General features: G+C 39.3%; 1 protein-coding gene and 1 long non-coding RNA gene across 3 annotated transcripts in view; one reads left to right on the plus strand and one right to left on the minus strand.

The window, feature by feature from the left end:
- Positions 1–19,620: 19,620 nt before the first annotated feature.
- Positions 19,621–24,444, minus strand: LOC115603649. Its single transcript, XR_003989944.1, has 3 exons — positions 24,314–24,444; positions 20,211–20,257; positions 19,621–20,047 (listed from the first exon to the last, which is right to left on the minus strand). It is a non-coding gene; the product is annotated as an uncharacterized LOC115603649 (long non-coding RNA).
- Positions 24,445–26,421: 1,977 nt separating this feature from the next.
- Positions 26,422–27,955, plus strand: part of PGR (progesterone receptor) — a 37,872-nt gene continuing 36,338 nt past the window's right edge. For both annotated transcript variants that reach the window (XM_030475697.1, XM_030475699.1), the window contains exon 1: positions 26,422–27,939. In XM_030475697.1, the coding sequence (XP_030331557.1) occupies positions 26,807–27,939 (1,133 nt within the window). In that variant the 5' untranslated portion in view covers positions 26,422–26,806. The remainder of the gene's footprint in view (positions 27,940–27,955) is intronic.

Below are 27,955 nucleotides of genomic sequence, written 5' to 3' on the forward strand. Positions count from 1 at the left end.
TTTCTTACCAGTGAACAGAAGATGGAGTGCTACACAGAGCAAGCTGGTATAGAGACTAAAATCACCTTTATTACCTTTTAAAATACCCTGCTTTAAAAATGTAAGCTTACATTGCAGGAAAAGAAAAACTGCATTATGTCATTGATTCTGACTGCTACCAAGGTAGGTGAGTATATATTTGCAATTACGCATTATTCCCCAAGGAAAATAGTATTGGTGCATGCTACCTCTGTACTGTCTCACTCCAGTGTGGATGTGTTAAAATAATGCACCATTGACTATATTTTATCCTTTTATTACAGTAATGCCTAGACTCTGATAAAATAAGACTTCCCTTGCTGGACACTGTACAAACCCAGAGCAGACTTTGCCCAAAGAGCTACTCGTTATTTGGATATAATTACAGTTATTTAATATACTGCATGTAACCAATCTGCCAGTAACAACCACTAATCCTGGCAGGTTTTAAAAGAAACTCATTCTAAACAGGAGGTGATGATTTAATCAACTCTAATTAAATGTAATGATTAATTTAGAGGAAATTAGTCATATACTAATTCTTTCTGCCAATCATTATCAATTTGAGTAGATGCTTTTTTGGACAAAATGGTTCTTTCACCATCACCATGGCAAGAAGATTAAATTAACAGAGCACAATGTACTTGTGATAGAATTTGAATGTTTAGAGAAAACATATTAATATAAAAAAAATAAAGAAAAAATAAACTGTCAACAGACATAAGAAAACTATTTATTTAATCTTGTATATTCTGTCCTGAGTGCCACTTTATCCTGAGTGCATTCAAGTGCCTGGTTTGTTGGTTTATTTTAATATGAAGAAACAGCCAGGATGTTCCTCCATATTAGCGTATTCTGTGTCAGATGGATTTACACCTGGCAAAGTCAAACATAGCAGATACTTCAGTGTGTGAGTTTTTTGGGTAGCCTCTCCCAAGGCACTTCTCTCTCCTTCTGGCACTGAACAGAGTCAGTTATCTCCTAAACATGGAATTCTTCTTCAGGGCCAGAGACCAGACGGTTCAATGTTCAGGCAAAAGCAAACCCCTTAAGAAAAGGCACAAGGAATAAAATCCATCCTGGTTTAGGTCCTGTGCCATTTTATGGTTTCATAGTGCAAAATCCATTCATAATTATTACCAGTAGTATTACTATCTTTGCTAATCATAATCTATTAGCAACAACAATATTATAGGTCCATAACATCACTGTAATGGAAAACTGCAGTGTTTTCTTCAGCGAGATATGCACTGCTTCCTTAAAGCCATGAGACTCAGTTTTGCATGACAGGACTAGGGGAATTTTTTAGAAAAGGCATAAATAAAAAGCACAAATGCATAATTCTGCCTGTGCTATTGTTTTTCTTTGCAACATCATTTCTTTTCTGATTCTCTGTCACTGCCTTTTGGCAATGCCTACTTCTTCCCATAATACCAAATTCACAGATGCAGTACTTAAATTATCACACTAAATTCTCCTTTCTAAGAAAAGGAGGGGAGAAGAGAGACATTATCTAAGATGACAAACTAAATGAAAATAAAAAGCACATTTCAGTGTGCTGTAAATCCCAGAAGTCAAGGACATTTTCAGTGGCACAGTGCTGTAACAGCTTTGCTGCAGCACAAATGCCAAAGGACAGCCCTGGGTGAGGATGTGACTTTTACAACTACATATTAAACACACCCTTCAGCCAGTGAAACTGAAGTATAAATCAGCCTGTGGAAACCAATGTTTAATTATCCAATGTTTTCCAAGTTCTGTGTTTTGCCTCTGCAAAATAGGCTAGAGTTCAGGCAATGCAAGGTTGCACATCTAATGCAGGGCTAGAACTTAGCTTCCGTGAATGCCACAGGAAATTATCCAAAAACAAAGGGGCCAGCAACTCAACTTCAGGCTCTTCAACTGCTGGATCCTCCAAGGGGGTCCCTTGCTCAAGAAGTTGGATTCAGTTCTGAAATAACAAAGGACAAACAAGAAATAGGTCTTTCCCTCTGCTATACTCCAGTTTTAATACTTTCTGCTAATGATTCTTATTGCTGATTTCTAGTTTGCAAAAGGGAGAGCCTATTCGCTGACACCGAAATTACACTTCTGAATGTAAGGGCAGGGGTCAGAATATCTTTCAGAATGGATCCTCCTCTTTCTCCCTTATATTGGTTTAGCTAAATAGCAGTTTTGGAAATGGAGAGTACCATGGCAATAGCTATATAGTTGATTTTCTCTTGAGTTTGACCACTTCTTAAGTTGTTTAACTTCTTAGTAGCTACTATTCCTTGTATCTCTGATCTTCATAGAAAAAGTATACATGAACAGACTGATATTTTGGAATGGAGATTGGCATATGAGAATATTTTGATTCTGAGGTTTATGGTTTGGTTTTATTTTGATTTATTTTTTATCCCATGTTTAGTTTGTGTTAAAAAAACCAACCAACCAAACAACCAAACAAACCAACCAACCCCAAACATACATAGCATTGACTGTTTGCTTTCTTTTTATGAACAGAATACATAAATGCAAATACTGAAATTATCAGAAGCTGGTAAGAAGCACAAAGGAACCCAGAATGAAGGAATTCAGCATTCCAAGTTTTTGTCAGGCTAACAAGGGAAAAAACGAGCAGTATAGAAAATACAACTGGATAACTATTACCACAGCTGGTTTTGTGAAGGGATCCTACAGCTCCACCAAAGGAATTACTAAAATGGAGAAAAATCTGACTTAGGAAGAGAGATCTATGATATATGTCTATTAAACAATGAGACCAGATTTACTGGTCTTTTTTTTTTCTTGCAGTACAAGAATAAAGGGAGCATCAAATGAAACTAGAAGGACTCCCATTCAAAATGCACAGTAGTAGATCTTTATACAAGGAGAAATAGGCCTATGGAACTTGGGCCAGAAGAGACAGTAGCTCATTAAAGTTGGTATAGATTCAAGAAAATACTTATATAAGTTCCTGAAAGAGAAATACAAACTATAGGTATATATCTAAATATAGCTTAGATATAGTTAGTATATAAAGAATAACACTGTAACTGGATTGATCTATGTTTGCTATCACTGCTGGAAATTGGTAGATAAACATGGAAAAGCTGTAAGTGGGATGCTAGAAAACTTTTTAACACAAGCATAACTAAGAGGGAATTGCATGATTATATCAATAGCACTAAATTGTATGACCTATTAGCTTGTGATGACTGGATGACCCGAAAAAGTCCCTCTGCTCTTAGTGAAACATATACAAGCTATTGTAACCTACACAGTGTTGCTCTATCCTGTTCAGCCATTAAGCTTTAACCTTCTGCTTACCTGGCAGCACAGGTGAACTAGCAGATTCTCTTAGGTAAAGAGAGGCTAAAGGTGAGAGAAAATTACTTAGTCTCTTTATAGAAAATGATGATAGTTTTCCAGACTGTCTGTAAATTTTTAATGATGCTTTTAGTAATTTCTGAAGTTTCATTTCTGAACTCATCTCAGAAAGAAGCAGTTTCCAGTGACTCTAATGTTCCATCTACAAAGCACAATTCAATTATTATGTACAGCTCAATGAAAAAATGCCATTATCAATCACTTCTGTTTTAGTGATGCAAGTAGTTAGCAATAATTACAATAAACCTAACAAGAAATTCACCACAGAATTACACTAAAGACAGTTACATTTTCAGAAGTTGAACTGAAAGACAGTAAACTTCTTTTAAATGACATTTCAGATCATAACAGTGGAGCACCTTACCATTCGGGAGCTACCATAAGAATCCAAATTTTGTGCGTATGATTTTATTTCTCAAGAATTAATGTCAGCCTGGTTTTAGCTTAAAGAATTATAGTCCCCAACAGAAAACAACATAATGAAAAATTTTTGGAGGAGTCTGAAGTGGCTCTTAGAAATGCCAGCGTGACCTCTACAAGGCAGTAAAAATGCTCAAAATAGAACTGTTCTTTATAACTACTGGAGAAAAATTCTACCCATTTCCACTCTTTCCAAGTGATAAGATGGAATAGAGAGGGGCTAGAGTATTATGCTTACAAAGAACTCTTTATAACAGCTAATATTCTGTAATAATAAGGGGGGAAGAAAACCTTCCTTGTTTCTTGCCTCTCAGCGGTACATTTTAGGCTTGGTAGGTTTTAGTTTGGTCAGAACTATGCATTCTATTGAAGTGGCACAAAAACGTTATTCTGAGAAAGCACCTTCTCTCATATGGTCTGCTCACCAGAGTGCAAGTCCTGCAAGGGACCATGATAAAAGAACATGGCGTCTCACTCTGGCTAAAAATCCTGAAAGATAGTTGGAGAGCTATGTTATTACCATTTTTTTTTAAATATTTTAACATAAGTCCTTCAGTTGATAAAATCAGCAGGGCAGAATGGTACTACAAACAACCACTTGACAAGGGAGCAAAGATTAGGAGAAGTCATTACAGCTTGACTTGGGAGAATAGTACTGTAATATCATTGTTCAAGTCATGACACACAGGAAGCCCGTGGGATGGCCAAAGCTGAGCTCTTTGCCATTTGGGATATCTGTGGAAGACTGTGCTTACAGACTAAACTCTTGCAAGAGAAAAGAGAGATCTATTTTGAATCCCCTCAATGACCAAAAGACTTTAAAGCTACTTTCCCCACTGGGCTTCAGCATAAGAACCAGAGGTGGTCTCTGAAGCTGCTCAGTTGTGTATCCACTTGGGGATCACTTGACACCAACCCTGTCTGCCTGCAAAATGGAAATGAAAAAAACATGAAGTTTCATTCTCCGTGTCCTGTCAAAGAAAAACATCTCCACTCACACTCAGGATGGGAATTCATTGTGATCAACTGCGTATTCAATAGGAAATGGCATGCTTACAGTGTGTCTTCCTACCAACTGTCACATCAGGCTGAATGTGCTCACAGCTCCCAGACATGCTTCTGGGTCATCCAAAAACAAAATAACAAACACAGTTTGAAGTAATGAGATAAATGTAAACCAATAATAACATTCTCTGTTTCACTGCTTTTAGCCCTGCATCTGACTGGTAAACGAAGCAAAATATACCATGGCATGATGCAGGATGGCTGTTAGGTGCAGGTACAGCATCAATAGCTTCACTCCCATGCTGGTGTCTGGGGCTGGATCTCTTGACTGTGCAGTCCATAGGATCTCTTTTAGGGTGAACCCGTACCTCCTTACAGTGCAAAATCCAGGGGTGGTTTTAGGGGCACTTCTCTCTGGCAGTCGTTCCCTGTTGATAGCATAGAACAGACTACTCCACATTTGGCACTGTCTGCCCTCCACCATTACCCAAACACATATGACACCTCAGCATGCTCTCATGCCATATCCCAAGCCATATGATGTGCTGTCAGGGTCAGATTATATGAAGCAACCACCCTCACATTATTATTGACTACTGTGAACTGTAAAAAACAAGCAAATAAAAATGATGTCTTAGACCCCATGGAAAGCCACAGGAAAGCCAGTGATGAAGGTCAAGTGGCATTCTATGTGTAAGTAAGGTATAATTAAAGTATATATATACTATATTAAAGTATAATTTTATTTCTGATGGGACAAACACAGCAGCAGCAATATATCCCAGCTGTCACACTGTCAGCTGTCTGTATTTTATAGTTACATTAAATGTTTATATAATCCCACTCTAGTACAACTGCTGTACTACAGTTTCAGATATGCTATATGGCCATTATCTCCTGTTTTTAACACAGCTCCTATTACAGGCAGTTTTGCAATCAAAACTCCAACAAAAATTTGCTAATATTATACATCCTAACTTTTAATTAACGAAAGAGTTTTTTTCAGGGACTGCCTGCTGGGTTAAAGGGGAACACAAGGGCTGGACCTAGCATGTTACTTGTATTCCTTTGAGTTATTTTTAAAAAATGAAAACTACCTAATATTGTCAGAACAATATACATGTTACATAAAAGAACATAATAAAGAACTCTTTAAGGCTTTGCCATTAATGGCAGGGTCAAACATGGTACTTTTTGCTCCATTGATTCAGCAATTCATGACACAAGTGAGGTCATTGCTTATGCACAGAGTACACTTAAATCAAGGTTAGACAAGCAGGATTCTTTAGTACAAGATACTGTGCCAGCAGATTACATAGTACTAGGAAATCTGTATTTGAATCATGCTTGATGAAGATTATTTATTTTCACAAGTGGAAAAAAACCAAAAAACAAACAACCTGTAATTTTATCACTGTCATTAATTCTGTTCATAAAAATATATAAATAACTAAAATGTGCACCTGAAATTTAAGGGTGATTTTACTATTACTCCTAAAACCAAGAAAAACAAAATAATTGCTTTGTCCAGTGTTTTATGTCTTGTTTATGCTTTTTCAAGATAGCTTTTATGCAATGAATTGGAGTAACTTCACAAGCAATGTAAATATTCTCTCTAATCAGAATTCAATATAAAATTTAAAGGTTCCTTTTGCACACTAAAAATTTCCTATCTTAATCCTTCCATAAGCACATAGTGTACAGTCCTTCACATATATGCTTAAGTAAATACAAGGCCATAGTTGAAGTATGACTTTTAGAGACTGGAGTAATATAATATCATCTGATGTCAGAAAATTACTAATATGTGGTCTACTTTTTCCTAACCAAAACTAAATTGATTGTAATTCAAGGCTGATATTTCACTGAGTAAAATAATTAATTGGAAGCTTTCCACCTCAATTATTTACTGAATGCTGTCAACAGGTTAGTGTGTTTAAGCTCCCAGAAGACTACTAAAGCACAAGGTCCACAGATCAAGGGCATAGTATTCAAACAATGTATGTAGTTTCTTCTAACCATATTAATGTTTCTTAGGTTGTGAAAAGGCATCATGGAAAAACCTAGTTTTGAGAAGTGACCTGGAAAAAAAAAAAAAAGAGTAGTATCCACCAAGTACATAAGTGGGGAGGTCATGAGGAGGATGTAAAGATGTTAGAAATGTGGCCAGATTTGGAAAGAGCTGGACAAGACACAGGACAAGTATGTGGAAACCCAAGGCTAAACCATAAACGTAAAATGGGGTTACTTCAAGAAGTCAATAGATTACGTTAGTTTACACTAAAAGAAAATCTGACCAATGCAATTTATGAATTATGAAGCATATTTGTACATTTCTGCAACACTCTTTGTTTTTAACTATTCACCATAATAGTAGCTATTGATCCAAACCTGCTGAGATGATACAAGGATGGCACAGTCTAGCAACATCATTTATATTTACTTAAGTATATTGCACTGCATCCCTGAGCTCTCATTCAGTGCCCCAGGAACACAGTAATCACCTCAGAGAGCAGATTAACTGTTCATTAACTGTTTCATGTCTGAAATTGTCTTGTTCTAAATGGAAAATAAATCTTTTTTCAGCTTTATCCTTTTGAATCTACTGCTACTTTCAGCTTCAAAGCCACTCTGTTCTGCGCCCCCATTCCTAATCTTAGGCATGGAAGATACGAGGTGTGGTACTGTCTCATTTGTAATATGACTATGTCCACACATACGTGAAAAATTACAATAGTATTGGTGAGATTTTGAAGAGACTTGTTCTTAGGACCATAGGATTATTCCAGGTTGGAAAGGGCCTTAGGAGGTCTCAAGTCCAACCTCCCGCACAAAGCTCATTTAACTCTGTATTCCAATTAGGTTGTCAGGGTTTTCTCTAGTCAGGTCTTAAAAACATTTGAGGATGCAGATTGCACAATCTCACTGGGCAACCTGTTCCAATGCCTAAGTATTCTCATTGTGAAAGGTTTTCTTTAAGTCTGCTCTTTACCCCTCCTGTCTTCATTCAGAACATTGTCTTTTGTTCCTCCACTGTGCATCTGAGTAAAGAAACTGGCTCTGTATTCTTGGTAATATCTTCTTTGGTATAACAGGCTGCTGTTAGGTTTCCCCAAAGCCATCTCTGCTTCATGATGACCAAGCCCAGCTCCCAGAGTGCCTCCTCATGGGGCAAGTGCTTCAGCCCCACCATCTTAGTTGCCTACCCTGAAGATCCTAAAGCTCCTAGAACTGCTCCCGGAAGTTTTCCAAAGTTCCCACAAGTTGTTCCCAGAAGACCATGAAGATGCAGAATCAGTGCCCTGACTGCTGAGGAAACTGCATGCTCCAACAGCAAACAGCAGCCAAGCAGTGTCCCAGCCCTCCCACATGTGTCCTGCCACATGTCCTGCCACATGAACCACTGTCTGCCAGGTCCCTGTTTGCAATACCCTAGATCTTTGCACTCCCTATGGATAAGCTACATAGCAAATGAAAGCCAGACATTGCACCTTCCCCTTTGCACTAGGCTTGTCCTCACCACCAAGTCCCTTCTTATAAAACTAGGATGCCCCTCAGCTGCCTCCTGGCCATGGTTCACCCACGGTTCACCCATGGTTCACTCCCGGGTGCCATCACCACGTCTGCCCAATCACTCTCCTAGCCATTTTAATGACTTCTTCTGGTAACAACATAGAGCAGGACTGGAGTGATTGACACTTCTGTGTGGAGAGTTTGTAGACGCTCATTCAGAGTGCAGTGACTGCTTAGTTAAGGTGAATGCATCCATAAAATTCCTGCCCATCTAGAAATTTACCTTTTTGAAAGGTTTTTTATAATTTCTATAGTTTTGTTGGATGAGCAAATTAGAGTAAAATTATTATTTTACAGATTATTTTCCACTAGCTCATCATGTTCCTGCTTGTACAAACACACATTAGCCAGTAAGAATTTCTGCAGAGCATACATGCTTTCCTAAAATTTCCCACAGCCTCTGTTAATCAGACTCTACCTCAAAGTGTCCAGTTTAAAGTCTGGTGATATTTAAACAACAAATTACTTTAAATTGTCTAAATGTTTTCCCCCAAAAAGCATAAAGGAATATCCTTTTCTTTTTGTTTTGTTTTGGTTTTTTTCCTGATTATAAATCATACCCAAACTTTAGGATATTAATCAGAAAGAACAAAGAAAGAGAACTGGCAGCGAAACCCACATTTTACTCACTAGCCTTAAGATCTTCTTTGCTTTATACAACTACCTTGTCTGGGTAACCTTTCCAGTTATGTGGTACTTCTTTTAATATTATTGACAAAATAACACAAATCTTCAGACTACATAAAAGGAAGAAATTTTTTACTGTGACGGTGGTGAAGCACTGGCACAGGTTGCCCAGAGAACCTGTGGCTGCCCCATCCCTGGCAGTGTTCAAGGCCAGGTTGAATGGGGCTTTGAGCAACCTGGTCTAGTGGAAGGTGTCCCTGCCCGTGGCAGAGGGGCTGGACTATATGACTTTTAAAGGTCCCTTTCAGCCCAAACTATTTATGATTCTGTGATCCTATGTTAACAAGTTACATCCATGCTACCACCATCTGCTTATGTTACAAGACTAGTTGGAATAATTTAGGATAGCAGTTATGAAATGGGAAAAATAGTGAAGTGTGAGTAATGTGTAAAACCCCCACATTTATGTGCTTACACAACCCCAAAAAAAGAAAAAGATACATAGAAGAGGCAGATAGCAACATACCTACCAATATTAGGCAACATCAACCTTGCAGTTTTTATCTTGGTTGCTATCACTTCTCTTTCTTTTCTTTGTTGGAAAAATAAGAAAAAAAGAATGTTGCCTGCCTTTAAAGGAATCCAGAGCCCTGCCAGATTTATGATCCACCATCTCAAATACTTCTCTCTTCCCACATAACTTTCCTTATCATTTCCTGCTCAGAATACCTGAGGTTTTGGAAATGACTATTAGCCTGGAAAATTCCACTAAATCCAAAGGCAGTTAGGGATGGCTGCTAATTGCTGCTGCAATAGGCCGGCTGGCTGGGTGGGAAAAACACCAGCCAGAAGATCAGATAAAGGATAAAGAAGCAACAGAAAAAAAAACTTTTTCACCAACTCAGAAGGTAGCATGAGGCAAAAATTATAGCATCACAACAGTCTCACCTGTAGCAGAGTCTCGCGTCTTTGGCAGATGCTACCATTGGTGGCAAATAACCTACTTGTGAACCTCTACTGCCTTTATTTTCCTTTCTCCTAAGTTCAGTCATGTTTTCACATTTTCCAAATGTGAAATGTCAGTTTATGAAAACTAATATGTAAAAGTGCTTTCTGTATTTTGCAGAAGCAGTATTTTTATTGCAGCAGTTAATGATGAGGGAAAAAATTTTTCTAAGGTCACAGGAAGACTAAATAGGGAAACAGTAACCATAAATAAGATACAATTGCTTGTCCATCAGAGATGGCAGATGGCATAGAGCTTATTTCTCACTGGAAAACAATACCCAGAACAACAAATGTATCGTGTGAAGCAAGAAAATAAGTAATATGAGGAAGCCCTTTTCAATTTCTAATAGGTATCTGAGGGCAAATTTGTCTAAAATGAGGCCTAATCAGTTATAGGCACAAACAATTTGGTCCATCTTAGGATCAGATCCTCTGCTCAGACCAACGCTAGAAAGAAAACAAGTACAAGACAGCTCAAATCGGGATATTATGAAAACTCTTAACTAGCTAAGCAAATATGGTGGAAATTATGGAGGCAGTCTGATATGGAGATGTTCACAAAAGGAGGATGTTGCACAGCAGTATGTGATGACAGAGTTTGTGAACTTAATACGTTTGTAGCTGTTTGGGCTTTAGTATGCTTTTGGGGACTCTTTCAGATAAAAGGACTACTTACAGTTGACAAACATTCTGATGCCACTAAACATTTTGATCATATGGGCCTGAGCGGAGCATCAGACTCATATGGATGTTCTGGCAGACGCAAAGATGAAGGCATGACCTGGTTAACAGCAATCATACTGCTTTGTTTTATTCTGCTTCTTAAAATTGGGTGAAAATAAAAGTGACCTGGACTGATTGGTACAAAAATAGTAAAGTGGAGATGGGTGATTTGATTTCTATCTGTGAAATGCTCCATTAAGAAAACAGAATGCTTCATTGTATGTGTATTGCCTACCCTGCTTCCAAAGCAGTCAGCATTGCTCTTACTTGCAAATATGTACATTGCAAATATTTATAACTTCATTTCCTACCTAGCTGTCTTATTCAATCTCTCAGTTTGAGAGTTCAGCAGACTAAGTTGCCATCAACAAAAGAGAAAACAGCAGCTCTGATACAGCAGCTGAAAACACACTGTATCTTTTGACCTATAAAGCACCTCACACATTTTGGTAAATATGGGTTCCCCAGAAAAGTCCAGTCTCCAAAATCATAAAACATAGTCTGCCAAGCTCTCAAAATCATAAACTTAACCATACTTAAACACTTTTTTCTCCTCATATACGAATAAAACAAAGACATGGTGTTTTTCTGTTTGGTGATAACGAACAAGGGCATCTACCCACGCTTTGTGTGTATATTCATACTGTGTATATGCCTATAGAGGTATCACTACATCTTATGGAGGTGTAATCAAAATAGCACAACCTATCCAGCTCGTGCCAGTAATACTGAAGACAAGACAATGATGGCTTCCAAAAGAGTCAAGGTTGGTTACTAGGTACTGTTGAATATGCTAAATCTTTTCTACAATGTTTGTATGTTCTTTACATGGAAGAGAACTAGATGAAGCCTGTTTTTTTACAGTATAGCACTAATTGCCACACACAGCCTGACAGTGGTCTGAGGCATTAAAACTTGGGAAGAGATGTGCCAGAGGTTTTCCAGTTAACGGCACTGACACACAGGAGAGAGGGATGTGTATGTGTCCTGAAATTGTAAATCCCCCTCCCTTGGCTGTGATAGTCTCTATCCTGTCAGTTGCCAAAATTGTAATCCATGTGTGGGGCCAGCTAAGTCCTGGGAGGGCTTATGACCTTGGGCTTTGCACTGATGGAACTGATGGTAGTCCTGCAGAACCAGGCTGCTCCATGAGGCAGAGAATTGCATTCACTTGGTCTTGCACCTCTGCGCTTGCCCACAGATAACAAGTGAGCTGAACACCCCATCCTTACAAGATCTGAAGGGTGGCTGTATAGCATTTTAGATGTAGCTCACAGCACACTGCACAATATGCAAAGACTAGCAATACATGAAGAAAGTAAAAGCATAAGATCAACCTTAAATAATAAACACAAATCAGTATAAAGAAAAAGAAAGAACAAAGCAAGGACATATTATTTTGATCATAAAGAGTGTGTCTTAGGCATACTTGAATCTTACCTTTATGACTAACTAGAGATGAGAGCAAGCACACGTAATTGTTTTGCCACACAGCAGTCTTTTTAAGATTTGAGCCCATGTAACGAAAGACCTACTAACCAGGATCCTGTCACTTATCAGATGAGAGGATATGAGTCAGATAAGACTTACGGAAAAGATGCCGAAACCAGTAGTTCTTCAATTTGGTCAGATGTACAAATGGAAAAAAACCCCAATAACTTCTAATGACTCCAAACCTACCTTTCTTAGATTCAAAACTGGAAAACTTGACAGGCTGCTTTTATCTTCACAGTGCTCAAAACACCTACATATTCTCATAAATACACACATGCAGACAGACTACAAAACCAGCTATGCTTAGCATTTGTTGAAATGATGGCTTCCACAGCTTCTACTGTGAGCATAATTTAGTTTGTTTATTTTATTACTTTTGTGTACAGTTCTAACCAGGTTATTTTTCAAGTGCCTAACACAATGAAGGAAAATAGACTGTAAAAACATTTTATCTCTAAGCTTTGGAAGGTCTTACCATTCACAAGATGAACATGTAACTGACGAATTTCGGAAGACGATGTGCATTAGCTGATAGTGCATGTTCTGGAATCTTGAAGAATTTGGCACATAATAGTATAGTTTGTGCAAATCTCTAGCAAAAAAAGATCTTTTGGCTACACAGCAGCTGATGCACAGACAGTAGTTTTCAGAACTAAGCTGTCTTATGGACATGACCGAAGTGAAGCAGTTTGCATAAATCTTGATACTCCTCTTACTTTTTCTTTACTGTCAGCATTTAAGTCCTTACAGATAACTCAAGATTTTATAAAGGGGAAAACAAATCCTATTTGGTAATATGTCTACTGATCTTTTATATGTGCAGTCTCAGGCTGCAAAAAAAAAAATAGGGTTTTTCTGGTGGCTTCTGTCATGTGGTCTTGCAAGCTAAAAGAATCTCAGTTCTCTAGTGCACAATTTGAAGTGTGCAACAGCAAAACCAGGTCATCTGTATGAAAAAGCAAAAGAATTAAAAATTCCAACTATTGCCTTTGACCAAAGGGAAAGGAGAACTAAACTGCCCATTAAACCACAAAAGGCTCTTTAATATAAGCATTAAAAAGGAAAAGATGCATATAATATTTCTTCGCTTTGGGAAGTAGCTTATAAATATCAAATTAAAAAGGCAATAATTATTAAAAATGTCAGAGAACCTATTTCTGAAGAAGTCTTATTATTTAGTAATAGTATTCAATTCTTTGCCCAAACATCTATTTCTCAATCTAATATTTAGGAGACCTTTTTAGTGGATCTCTCTTGAAATTGTCTGTGTAACTTTTTAAAAAGAAAAACAATACTGAAATATTAATATGAGGAAGAACACCCTGTATGATTTACAGTCATAAATCTGCAAACTCTCAGGTTGATCAATCATAATTGTTGTTGATAAATATTGTGGCTCAGTTCTTTCCAGGAGCTTAACTACAGCATTTTAATTTCTTACTTTCCCAGCACTTTTCCATACTGGAAAATGGAAGAGGTGTGAACTTTCCATGTCAAAGGTTGGTGATCTTTTTCTCATTCAACAAGGAAGGAAAAAACAGCTGTGCTAATATTCTCACTAGGCCTAATTCTCCCAGAACAAGGATCTTCAACATCCAGATGGCTCACAGATCCTGAAAAACACAGAGTGAAACCAGACCATTTTCCTGTCCAGCTCCCTCCTGCACAGTCTACATATCTACTGAGTCACTATGTCACATCTTTAATACCAGCAATCATTTAAAAAACCCCTACAACTGCTGCTTGTGCATAGGTCAAGACAGCAGTTCTAGTGCTGTGACCTGGTTCTTATTTGCGTTATTGCATTCTGTACTATCTGAAAGCTTTTTAATGTTCTGGGGAAATGGAACATTCTTCATATCCTTTCAGAACAATCGCTAATGCTTTGGAATGTTTACTTACTGAGGTGTATACCAGAGATAGATGATAGAAACATTTTCTGATGAGCGAAGTCCTGCATTAGTAACAGAAAGCATGTTAAATGTATCATGTACAAGAGGCATCTAAATATGTCAGTATCATTTTCTGTTCTAAGATTGATTTTGTATTTATGCTTTGTTTACTCGAAACCTGCTTTTGCTTTGATTTCATAATGATGCCCGAAGCACAGAGCTGTGGCTCCAATTCAGATTTCCTTTTGGATCAGACATGGTGGCTTTGGTCATGCTTATTTTCCCCACTTGCTTGTGAAAGGGTAAATGTAACTACACACAGAACAATTCAAGTGTTTTGTAAATAACACCATATATTATCCTGGAAATTGCAGCACTTCATTTTCCAGAATATGGATGACTTTTTGATAACTGTCGTATCAAACACATCAGCTTCTCATCATGCTTTTTATTTTCCGCCTGTTGGGATAGAGTGCCTTCACACAAATACACTGTTGATCGCTTTTCATTACTTAAAAATCAGGACTAAGTATTGTGTTTTGAAAAACAGAGAAAGAGGAGTGAGCTGAGAAAGCAAACATGCTAAAAAGATTGCGCAAATACAACTCATGGCAGAATGGTCATGCAATATAGCCTAGAGTTAAAGACTAAACAAAAAGATGACACTTAGCAATAAGAAAAATGTATAAATACAAGAACAGATAGGAAGGCAAATAAGAAAAGCTTGGTTTATAATTTGTAACCTTAAATGTTCCCTGTTTTGCTAGTAGATTTTAATGTACCCCACTCGTGTATATTGCTCATGTATTATGAATTTGGGATTTGGAAATAGGAGGGAAACTTTTTCCTAGCTCAGAGAGGAATGGTACAGTTTGGACATCATTGGGTAGAGTCAGGGTAGTTGTAACATTTTTAAAATCCAAAGTAATAATTTAGGAGAGTTCAATACATTTATGTATTTTATATAAAAATTTATATAAAATGGTATAATGTACATGCTTATATAGTATATAATTTACTAAAAATATATACAATTTAAGAATATTTTAGTATTAAAGTTATTCATCCCCCTTCTCTTTTTTCTGGTGACTTCCAATAGCTCAGAACAAGTGTCCCATTCATTTACTGATTGTATTTTATTAGATATTGAGCTTACACACCATCTCAGACACAATTTATATCTAATCTGTTTATTTGTATTTGTATGGTGATGTTAGCAGATTTTGGGTGGTCTATTTATTGGAAATGTTACAGAAATCTAGCAGTTCTGGCTTAACATGATATTTGTTGTGAATAAATGATGAAGAACAGGATAAACAGTCTACCACAAAGCAAAGCCAACCAGGTTTCTGTCTCTGCAGCAGAGGCTCCCACCAGTGCCCAAAACATAATCACAGCATTGGTGTCACCGCCAGGCCTTCACTGTCTATTCATCACTTTCTTCATACCTCTGGTAACTTAGTCCCTACCTCATCAATCTATTTTTTTATGACCAGTGATTATCTTTTTTTAATTTTACGGCAAACAGCACTATCGATATCACCTCACTATGCAATTTTTTTTGTTGTTACCTTTCCCTGTGAGTGTACTGGTTCCTCAAAGTGAAACTGTAGCTATTACTTTTTTTGCCTAAGGATGGCAGAAGTAATGAGAAAATCACACCCTACAATATCCCTGTAAAGATGCTTTATGGCCAGAATTTCAAAACCAGCATATCTGGAAATTAATTTTAGGGCTGACTGATTAATAGCTGTAGCTGGCTTCTGGGGTTGTGATTAAATGAACTTCTTCCTCACATGTATCTACATTTCCACAACAAACTACACTGTCATTTAAATATTTATCTTCTTTTTTTAATATATTTGAGATTAACTGAATCTCTCTTTCTGTGAGAGGTTTTCAGGACACTTTTTGTTCTGTTAAATACTTAACCTAGAACTGGGGCCTCTGATCAGTGACAGATACCTCTAGGGATGAACACAACACCAGCAATTACAACTAATAACAGAACTAACGAGACTTATTTGACAAAGGAATATTTTAGCCAGAGTTTCTCAAAATCAAGGACTAGAAAGTCTGATCTTTACTGACATGAATACATTTGCTTGTTTGAAATTAGTATAAACCAGAAGGAACCAGGTCTTTCACATCTCTCCATGTCTAGTTAAGGAACTCAAATTGCCGTTTCAGGTGAACATAAAAATAGCTCGTGTAACTCCGTGGTAAATTATGTTTTCCCAATCTGTTAAACAGCCTGGAATTTATAGCGGTTTAGTTTAGACAGCCTTCTCATCTTTTAAGAGATCCAATTTAATTTAAGTGGTGACCTCCCATCTTTCATACTCCATACAAGTTTCACTACTGATTTAATTTATAAAGGGCATGTAGTAATGTTAAGTTTTAGTGATGAAATTTAATTTGCTCTCATTCACTTAAGAAGCTGAGCAACTATCACGTCTCAGAGGTGTGTCATCCCTTCACTTCTTGTTGTTTAATATCCCATGTCCAAATCAGTGCCTAGCAGGCCTGTAGCCTAACTATGTCTCTTTTTTTATTGAATAGTGAGTAATAAATTAAAATCTGCTGAGGTCTAAATCGAGTGTTTGCATGGCAAATCTCCACTTCTGTGTTCCCTGACCATCTTTTTGCTGCTTTTAAGGGAGCCATGCTCCCTTTCCTGAGAATTTGGAATAATTTAGCCCTTTTCAATCTGCCAAATGTGAAACACTGGTTTGCCTGGCACCTTGAGAGCAGTTTGCTATTTAGACAACTATCTAGACCCAAACGTACAAATATGAGAGTCTTCTAAGCTTCCTGGGAAACAATGATGTGGCATTTATTATCATTAAATGACATGCTTTAAGGGAACTTTAGAATGGGAGAATTAAAGAATATTGGTCCCTTGGCAGTTTTAAAGTTGAATTCCTTCACTGGAGCTAATGCAGCCATGCTGATTTATGGCATTCTGATGCAAAATCCGGAGTCTGATATTTCAGTTCCTTAAAGTTTGCCCAATTCAGAAACAATTGGCAATATTTCTAGTAGATTTTATTGTTACACACTGTCTGGGTAGTAGTGCACCTTTCAAGGGGAAGGACTTCTGCCTCGGTCTTTGCTTAATTTTGACATTGCAGGGCACCTTCCTTCTCATCTTAGCATTTCTGCTGCAGAATTGCCTAACTCATGGACACCTTCATAGCTAATGCTCATACACCACACCCCATCTTCACCATGTCACTAAATCCATCACACACGTATCTGCCTTGTTCTCTACAAATTATGAGAAAATGCTATGTTGCCACACCATGAGGTAATAATTTGCATTTCATTTTACCAGGTAACTCAGCCATTTTCAACAGCACACTTTCACATTGCTGTGCAGCAATTACGTAGACCTCCTGCCTTCCTCCTTAGATTCCCCTTATACCACATGCCCAGTGACAAAGACTGAGGACGGTTTAACCATTAAAAAACAGATTTATTTTCTGGAAATACTAATTGAAGACAAACACTATTTTGCTTAAAATTAGAAAACAGGCAAAGTAAATCTTCACCTTGATAACCATTTTCCTCAAGTAGCCCTGTATAAATCCAAAGTTATTATTTAAAATCATCTTATCCAGTGAGAAAATTGAATCCATCAAATATAAAGGCAGAGGACACTGTAAGACAGGATTTGCAAAGCCCAGCCAAGAATGTCAACACACAGCAGAGGGAAAGGTAAGAGTTGTTTCAACACTGACAAAATAATTGAAGAACTATTTTGATGCTGTAATGTATTTTATGATGACACAAAAAGACCAAAAGTATGTTTCAATGAAAGCTTGGTAGCAATGTAAAGCTATATATTCAGTTGAGAATAGAAAATTGCTACCCACTACAAGAGGTTCCATATTTGCACATGCAAAGTTTATATATTTTTTTTGGAAACAGGTTTTCAACAAGAACATCATTCACGCATAGATACTTATGAACTATTACACAATAAAAATTCCTTATATATATTCTATCTTAACATGTAAGACTATCTTAACAAATTTACTATTTGTTATTCTCATAGTGATGAGTAACTATAGCATAATTTGATTTAGCTGTTAATTCAGTGTATTTTAACCAATTAAACTAGTGAATTCATCAAAGAAAATACTGTGAGATATCAGTATCTGCTTGTGAAGGAGCCATGAAGGAAAACTGCATTTCTGATTTTAAAGAATTTAATGATGATGAATAATTCAGTTCGTCTTTACATTCTGGACTCAAATCCAAGATAGTAGTATGTCCTAGAAAGAGCAAAGAAAAGCTAAATGAAGGTAAGTGTTACAACAGGAAGTTTAAATAAGTACCATATTGATATCTGCTATGTGCTAAGGACAGCCTATATACACAGCAATGATGACAGATTTGATGCAGAGTCCAGAGCCCAACTCCTTTTATTGATGCAGACCAATGTTCTCACAGTAGAAGTGTAATTAATGCAGCTCATTCATGTACAGAAAGTAGCTTGTTCTGACCTTCAGGTAGGCATGATGGCCAACAAAACCCCCTGATTTTTTAAACTAAGCAATTCTGATATAGAGGCTGTTAAAGGTGAGCAGACATGGAAGATATTTATGTCATTTTAAGATTTACATATTAATGTAGAACCTTTCATTTAGGAGATTGAGCAGGCTTGCATCTAATGCAATGAAGTTTCACAGCAGAAGTATAATATGGTGTAATTTAGTGGATGAAGCATGCCTTGAAAGACATACTAGTGCTTCTCTCTTTCCCAGATTGTAAGGCAGACTACTATTTTATTACAAAACTGGATTTTTCAGAATGCTAGAACAATTTTTTGAGATTTATTCTATTAGATTGATACAGGTTTTATATATATATATATAGGTTATACCATGTCAAAGGGGCATATGTATTTCAGAACAGTAAAGTTATATTTTGGAAGATCTGAATAATTTTATTGCTAAGTTCTAATGAGGAAATAAAATTATAAAGGTCATAATTAAAGGAAGAATCCAAGAACTTTCTGATTCAAACAAAACCAAAAGAAGATCTGAAGTGTCATCAATGCAAAGCAGTGCCCTTTTTTGCTGTAAGTAGTACTGTGGTTATTGACTTACATGATTTTTCTAATATAAAAGTTTAACAGAGCTTTTGGGTTTGATCCCTCTTTTGTCACTCAAGAGCAATCTAACTGAAGTCAGTTCATCTACAGAAATGTGAAAAGACATTATGCCCACACCTGGGGACTCAGACCACTTCAATTCCAGCTAAGGCTGAATCAGACAAATGTTGGCACTGAAGACTCCGTAACTCCTTTGACCAGCCTGCTCTGGAGTATAAACTTACCCTGCCTGCGCCACTGTTTCGAGAGAGAAAAACCTCCTGTTCCCCACCTCCTGTTACACAAACACTTGTACAAGAAGCACGCAGCTAGGTTCAGGTTCTTTGGGCTTCTCTGCTTTCCTAGAGTACATCTGTGGAAAGCTGCATAGTTTGTTAGGCAGAGGTAGACAGAGCTGGACACAGAAAAACGTGTAGAACAAGAGATATAGAGTAAATAAGATTATCTGGAACTCCATAAGAGCCAAAACTCTCTGGAAATTGTTATATAGCAGATGGAGTTTTAAGACATGATTTAGTTTTATCTAGCAGTGATGGGACATACAGTAAGATAAGAAACTCGGGATATTTTTTACATGCTTGATATGATGCCATTTAGCCATTTCCAACTAATTTGGGGATAGCCAAGTATGACACAACTGATTAATTCTGCATTTCATATAAAAATGAATACATACCTTTAATCTGAGGTGATGAAAAGAAACTGCATTCAGAGGAGTTTGTGAATATTCTAAGGCTGAAGAGTCAATTTTAAGATTTGATGGGATGACCAAGTCCCTGGTGGGGAAATTAGACTGTGAATAGAAACAGGAGTAAGAACTTGGGAATAAAAGTAGATGCAACATTAACCCTTGCTAAGACAATCTGAATTTGCATAGCAAGGATGTTTTTATGAAATTAAAGCTGGTAGCTAAGGCTACGTAAAAGTAAAAGGAAATCATGTCTACTTCCACTTACGGTGCAGCTCGGTTCCAAGGTCAGCTCTACTTCATACAGATTATGAACTATAAAGAAAGTGCCATAGTTAGATTCAACCCTCACTTTATCTTTGTGTTGAATAGCATTTTTGCATCAATTTGGATCTCCAAATTTACTTGTAAATTTCCTGAGATCCTACGCAGTTTTTGTTTTCCTTTCTGTGATTATTTAGGACTCACAGTTGAATCAGGATATCAGTTTTATTACTGCTAAAGAATTATTGACTACTTCTTTCTGAATTTCAGAGGTGCTAACACCTGTTTAGTATCATTGGTTGTAATTTCCTACTCTACAGACAGCAAACAAGACTTGTTGCAATAAATTGACTGTCATGAATGCTAAACTGCTGGGAGTTACCTCATTCCACCTAGCAGTATAGTTGTCTGTATACAGCCACTTCAAATATTTATATGAAATATGTGTTTCATATATACAGATAATTGATTACTATATTTTATATAATGCAACCTTTATTTCTTTTGTCCTGAGGCTAGGCAATATAGCAAAAAAAAAACCACTTCGAGGAAGATGGTGGGTTTGGGTAAAGGTCTCCTAGCTAGGCCTTGAGGGATGCATAGTGCATGCTCTCCGACACTTCGAGGTGATGCATTCACTGAAAGCCACAGGATAGAATGTTTAAGGAAGTTTTTGAGGGTGTAGTCAAGCAAACAAGGACATTCTCTGTAGAGTATAAAACCAGAAAGCATCCCTTGTCTCTTTTTTCTCACTTCTCATGCTCCTGCTTATTTTCTCAGCTACAAGCATATTATGTTCTGCAGTTCAGCTACCATTAGGCAAAGTATAAACAGACAAAGAGCAATAAATAAAATTTATCACTTCTGTCCCAGAAGCAGCTATCACTTTCATGAATATAACTCAATACCCAGCTATTTCCCCCCTGTATAAAGCTAAAAGTGTCTCGGAGCCCACTTCACCTCCCATATTGATATTATCCCTGTGGCAACTTTAGCACCTGGAAAGCGAGAAATAATGTAGTGTGCACCGCGATTAGCTTCCTTTCCCTCATCTCCGTTTATAACTCTATTACTTACTCTCTTTGCAGCATACCTGCTGTTTGCAGATTCCTTTGCTGCATACCTTTCTGTTTGCAGACTGAAACATCTACTTTTGTTTCAAGACACCCTTGTATTAGGTAAGCCAACAATTTTGCAAGTTGTTTTTTTTTTTTTTTTAATCTAATGGTTTAGCCTAAACTAATAAAACACCTGATAACAGACCACAGAGATAACTACATTGTGCCATGCCCTTGCTTAGGGGAAAAGTATGCGTACAGTGCAGTTTCAAAACTATGATTTCTTTAATGTTTTTAATCATTGTAGAACAGCCCATTTGATACTGCATTTTAAGGATTGAGGACTCTATTCATAATATTGATGATTTTGGCAGCAGTCTTAGACATTGCGCTGCCAAAAAAGCCATGTCTCTTAATCAGAGTGCTTCAGATCACTGAAGTCTTTTATACCTTTAATAGGAAGACATTAAGTGTCTCTGAAGAGCTCCATAAGATGAATCTATGATTCCATGACTCTCACCTGACTGCAGAAGCCTAATCACCTGGCTCAGATGTAAAACTTACAATCAGGCGACACCATAGAATCATGGAATGGTTTGGGTTTGAAGGGACCTTAAAGATCATCTAGTTCCAAGCCTCCCAAGGACACCTTCCATAATAAGTGCTTTCATGACTTAGCTGGTACTTCAAAATTATGATTTCTAAGAAGTGCATATTTAATATCTGCTGACATTCTAATGTAAATGAAATTTATCATGTTAACTAGGGGCCTAAATATTTCCAGAATAGGGATGAGACCACAGAAATACACATCTCCAAGAACTGTTAACATACAAGAATGTGCTGTTATTTGCATGACACTACTATTTTTTTTATCCTCTACACTGCATGCTTAAGACACGGGGTTTTTTGTACTATAGGAATTACAAATTGCAGTTATAGAGGTCCTTTTTTTTTTTTTTTTTTTTTTAATTTACAAAAATGTTATTTCTGTGATAGAAGCAAAAGCCTCTCCTTAGGTTAGATATAAGGAAGAACTTTTTTACTGTGAAGGTGGTGAGGCATTAGAACAGGTTGCCCAAAGAAGTGGTGAATGCTCCATCCCTGGCAGTGTTCAAGGCCAGGTTGGATGGAGTCTTGGGTGACATGGTCTAGTGTGTGGAGCCCCTGCCCATGGGAGGGGGGTTGGAACTAGATGATCTTAAGGTCCTTTCCAACCCAAACCATTCTATGATTCTATGGTTCTATGCAAACTACTTATTTTTGGGTTTTTTTGACCTTGAGCTCATAAGCTCTATGAAGCAGATAGTCTCTTTTCCTCTTTGTTTATAAAAAGTGAATCACGTTTTGGTTGTATCATATGCTAAACAATGATAGCACAAAATTAGCAGGCATTAATTAACTGTGGGGAAAAAAAACAACAAAACAAACATTATTTTTAACTTTTAAGCTTCTGTTCTCAAAAAGCCTGTGCAGAACAATGTTGTGGGTCACTACAGGAAAGGTCTGATTGGGCTAAAACACTAATTCAGATTTTCAAGTGTAATCATTCTGTCCTTTCCTGGGTTTAAACACTGTCACTACTTTTATGTCAGTGTTTATATGGAGCACTCTTGACACACAAATGGAACACTGTAGTCTGAGAAACGGAACACTTTAGTCTGAGAAACAGAACACTTTATTCTGAGAAATGGAACTTAGATTTTGTGGACATTCAGGCCATGCTTCAAGATTAATTTAAGGTGGTCATAGAAAAGGTGTGTGATTTTGATATTGCAGTGTTTGAGGAAGCTATGCACTTGTTTCTCATACAGCATTTTTTCTTCTATTTAAACGAACACTAGAAATATTTTGAAGGGTCAATCAAAAATGTTTACTGCTTAAAAGTATATAGTTGATTGTTTGAATGGTCAAACAAATGCTCAGGAACTACTTAAACAGTAAATGCAAATCTAAAGCATTACAATGAGAGTTCTCAGTATAACTCTATTACTGTTCTTGTCGACATTTTATACACGAACTATGCTGCAAAGAAAGACAGCTGAGAAGTTGTGTCAAGTGCAGCTTTTATTCATCTCAGTTTTTGAACAGAGCAAGGAAATCAACATGAGAATAATTTGAGCTCTCAAATACTATATCTGCAAGTTCTAGTTCAATTGTAAAAAATATAATAGTGTCAATCAAACCCTCCAGTGTTGTACTGTTTGGCTCAAAACAGGTCTCTTCTGAAGTACAAATCTATTCATACTGTTTACTGTTTAAAATTTGTATATTCAGTAAAAGCTTACTGAATATAAACCCTCATCATCTTTAGATCTGAACTTAAAATGTCAGTTTCAGTTTTAATGGCTTGTAAATGAAAATTAGCTGAGGAAATACCTTAAGAAAACATGTTTTTCTGTAAAGGTGATTGCTAGACACACAAAATTAATAAATCAAAATGAATAAATGGCAATGCTCGAATGTCAGTAAATTTGGTAGGGCGTACTTTGAAATGCTCTTATTGAAAAACTTGTGATACCATAGCAGTATCAGGGAAAGCATCCAAATGAAGTGAGAAAATATGACAGAAAAAGAAAAAAAATTAATCACAGAATCATAGAATGGTTTGGGTTGAAAGGTACCTTAAAGATCATGTAGTTCCAAGCCCCTGCCATGGGCACAGAAACCTTCCACTAGACCAGGTTGCTCAAAGCCCCATCCAACCTGACCTTGAACACTTCCAGGGATGAGGCAGGAAGGTTATGGACTGAATAATAAGAAGAAAATGGCAAAAGTTTCTAGTGAAAGTTCATAGAAATCATGTGAAGCCAATGTATATCAAAGTCCAGTGCACGTCCTGAAGATAAGGAACCTAAAATTTTTTCCTTAAACAATGACAATTCAGCATAATTACTTTCACCGTTTAAGAAGTGAGCATATTTGATGGGTGGTAAAAATGAAACTAGGAAGGACAACAGAAAACCTGGACAATATGTAACTTTTAACATTTAGAGGAATAATGCAAGTAGTAAACATCTATACTTCTGGTGAATTTACAGGTACTTACAGTTGCATGGCCTTGTTAGTGTAGAGTTTCAGCAAACGAGTCATTAGCAGCAGCGAGTTGGTCCTGTGGGAACTACTTGGTTCTGCTTTCCTTTCAGGACCCCCTACTCCTGTCAGCTGCGGCTTGCTACCTCTTCCAGTCCTGAAGCAGTAAGGAAGTAAGTAACTGGAAGAAAACAAGTCTTTGGAGCACATTTCTCTAAAGATGCAGACCATGAATCCTGCGTGCATTTGGGGAAGTGGAAATGAGAAAGCAAGGCAGTGGCAATAAACAGGCATGACTAAGCATGAAAACATCAGGGGAAAACCAAAAGGATCACACAGATGAACAGTGCTGGAGATGAACTTCTGTCCCTCCTGAGAAAAGGAAGGCTTGGGAAAAGGGAGAAAGATTGTAGCATGAAAAAGCAAAAACTCACTTCACATTATTTGTTTTAATGTCATATTTTAAAAGAACCATTTAGGTTCTCTTGAAAGTATTCTCTTAACATCAATTCCACTAGGCTTTATAAAGACATCTTCAATTCTTGCTACTTGCTGGTCAAACAGTTCTTTCCACTGCAATACCAGCAGTGCTGAGACACTGCTGTTCACATAATATTCCTATACACAACAAGTATTCTTTGATATGTATTATTCCATTGAACCTCCTGAATGTATATAGAGGTGCCTACATGACATCTAAGTTTTAAAATGTTAGGTGGTACCACAAGGCCATGATTCTTTAAAAAAAAAATGAAAAAATAAATATTTTCTCCTACTTCTTACTGGACTAAAAGGCACTCCCAAAGCAGTCTATAAGCCAGTTGTATTTTGCCAAGAGTAACATAGAAAGTACACACCACACTGAGTAAGTTTTATGCGAAGCTGCTGCTTCTATAAACTTGCCCTGTATGATTTCTGATGTTTGCTTTCAGAACACTGAAATAATTTCAGTTATGTTTTTCTCCCCAAGAAGCTGTCCTTTTCAGTCTGAATTTTTTTTTTTTTGACAGTAAAATAACAAAAGCGACTATTTTGTGGTAATCAGAGTTTTTGAAAAAACATGTATTTTCTGAGCAGCACATTATACTTACAGAGCATAAACAAGCATGTAACAGCATGCATCTCTCTATGAATCAAAAATACACTGATTCTACTCAAAGTCAAGAGAACTACTCCTACACCAATTCATTCTTTGATCTTTCAACATGAGTTTCTTTTCTAAGACTGCTATATAATGCATACTATAATCAGGATTGGTTTTTTTCCAATTAGTAATTGTCTTACTGATCTGAATAAGTTCTGCCAGCATTTTACACAAAACGGCAGGCAGCAATTAGCTGGTGACAGCTTCTTGGTCAGAATTACCTTGGGCTGGCTTGTAACTTGCTATATGCAGGCTGGCCAGCCAGTCACTGTAAACCAGTGGAACCAATGGAACTGTAAACCACTTCCATTTAAAATGACAAAGTAATTAAAAGAAAATATTATAAGCAAAGAATGCCCCATTTTCCTTTTTTTTTTTTTTTTTTTTTTTTTGTGGGGAGGAAGGAAAAAAAAAGGAAAAATTAAATGTTGTGCTTTCTTGGCATAGAGGATACTTTGAGGTTCCTGCATGTAATTTAAAGTGCTTTATAATGCCTTGGTTTCTTTGTTACTGGAAAACGGATGCTGTATGAGAGGGCCGTAGCTTAATCCTGAAAAACTAGTGAACGTCTGAAGGTGACAGCGAAAAACAAGGCATAAGGAAAACTATCATCACTGCAAATACGTAAAGCTTGCCTTGCTCTCTACTCTCCAAAACAACGACACACTTAACCAGCTTGAAGCCCGTGCCCAGTCCAGACTTGCACCTCTCGGGATCGTGAAGGGTGAGGACGGAGCACCCGCACAAGAGATGAGGAAAGGGACGGAGAAGCAGCCAGAAAAACGGACGGCGGGGAGACGACACGTGCCCCTGAGGCACAGGGACTCAGGCGCGATGGGAGAGAGATGTAGACACGGAGAGCGATGGGAAGGACAAGCCGGGACAGGCGAAGCCGAGAAGGAACCGGTGGAAAAGCTGCCGCAGAGCCCAGGACCGGCTGTGCACCGCAGCGGCAGCGCACGCCTCGGTCAGGGAAGCGGCTGGCGGCGGATAAGGGCGGGGCGGGACAGGCAAATGGGCGTGGAGCCGGCAGGCAGCGCGGACGGCGGGAGGCAGAAGGAAGAGCAGAGCCGGGGGGCAACGAGCGGCAGCTCGCCCGCCGCCGGGGCCAGGCGGGGAGCCGGCGGTCCCGCTCGCCCGCGCACGCTCCAGTCGTTCCCCCTCCTATCCCCCAGGCTGCACCGCCCCTGGTGCCGTTTCACTCTCCTCCCGGCCGCGGGGACCGCGGCTGAGCCGCCCCCGCGAAGGCAGAGCCATGTGAGCGGGACCCGCACCGCCTCCGCCGGCACGTCCGGGATGTGAAGAGCCGCCCGGCCGCCCCCCGGGCAGGAGTCACGCCGGCGTCCAGCCCTGCCCCGGGCCAGCATGACCGAGGTTAAAGCCAAGGAGCCCCGGCCACCGCCGCCGGCCAGAGACGGGGCGGTCCTGCTGCAGGGCCAGCCCGGCCGAGATTCCTTCCGCAGGGAAGTGGAGGCTATTGACATCTCCCTGGACGGACTGATCTACCCCAAGAGCAGCGACGAGGAAGAAGAGGAGGAGGAGGAAGAGGACGAGCCGGGGCAGCAGCAGCAGCAACAGCAGCCGGACGAGGAGCAGGACCGGGACTCCCTCTCCTACCGGCCGGGGAGCGGCTCCCTCTCCGACACGGTCCTGGACACCTTCCTGGTGCCTGCAGCTCATGCCAGCTCCGCCGTGCCCACGGCGCCCTGGTCGTTCTTCGGGGCTGAGGCGACGGAGGCGCCCAACGACCCCATGAACCGCGACCCCTCGCAGAAGGTGGGCGAAGACGCCCCGGTCCCGCCCGGCCCCTCGCAGCCTCCTCCGCGGCCCGTCCCGCTCTGGCCGGCCGGCGAACCGCTGACGGCCGCCGCAAAACTGCGTCCATCGGGGTCGGGGGGCGGCGTAGAGGGTCCCGGCGCGGCCCCCAAAGGCGATGCGCGGGATGGGGACACGGGTCAGGAGTACCTGCACGTACCTCTGCTGCCCCTCAACTCGGCCTACCTGGCCTCACGCACGCGGCAGCTGCTGGACGTGGCGGAGTTCGACGGCGGCGCCGCGGGGCCGCGCTCCACGCCGCCCGCCCTGGACCTGGCGGGGTACAGTTACCCGCCGCCCGACGGCAAGGACGGGCACTTCGCATACGGCGACTTCCAGCCGGCTCTGAAGATCAAGGAGGAGGGGCTCGGGCTCGCCACCCCGTACCCCGGCGGCAGGGCTACCCCCGCTCCGGGCTGCGCCGACTTCCCGCAGCCCCCGCGGGCCGGGCCGGAGCCGTCGCTGGAGTGCGTCCTCTACAAGACGGAGCCCACCGTCCTCGCCGGGGCCTACGGGCCCCCGGCGGCGGTAGCGCCGCCCGACAGCCTGCCCTCCACCTCGGCCGCGCCGCCGGGCCTCTACCAGTCCCTGGGTCTCAACGGGCACCAGCCCCTGGGTTTCCCGGCGGCGGTGCTGAAGGAGGGCTTGCCCCAGCTGTGCCCGCCCTATCTCGGCTACGTCCGGTAAGGGGGGCAGCGA

The sequence above is a fragment of the Strigops habroptila genome, chromosome 2, assembly GCF_004027225.2.
Source record: "Strigops habroptila isolate Jane chromosome 2, bStrHab1.2.pri, whole genome shotgun sequence".
NCBI classification, from domain to species: domain Eukaryota; kingdom Metazoa; phylum Chordata; class Aves; order Psittaciformes; family Psittacidae; genus Strigops; species Strigops habroptila.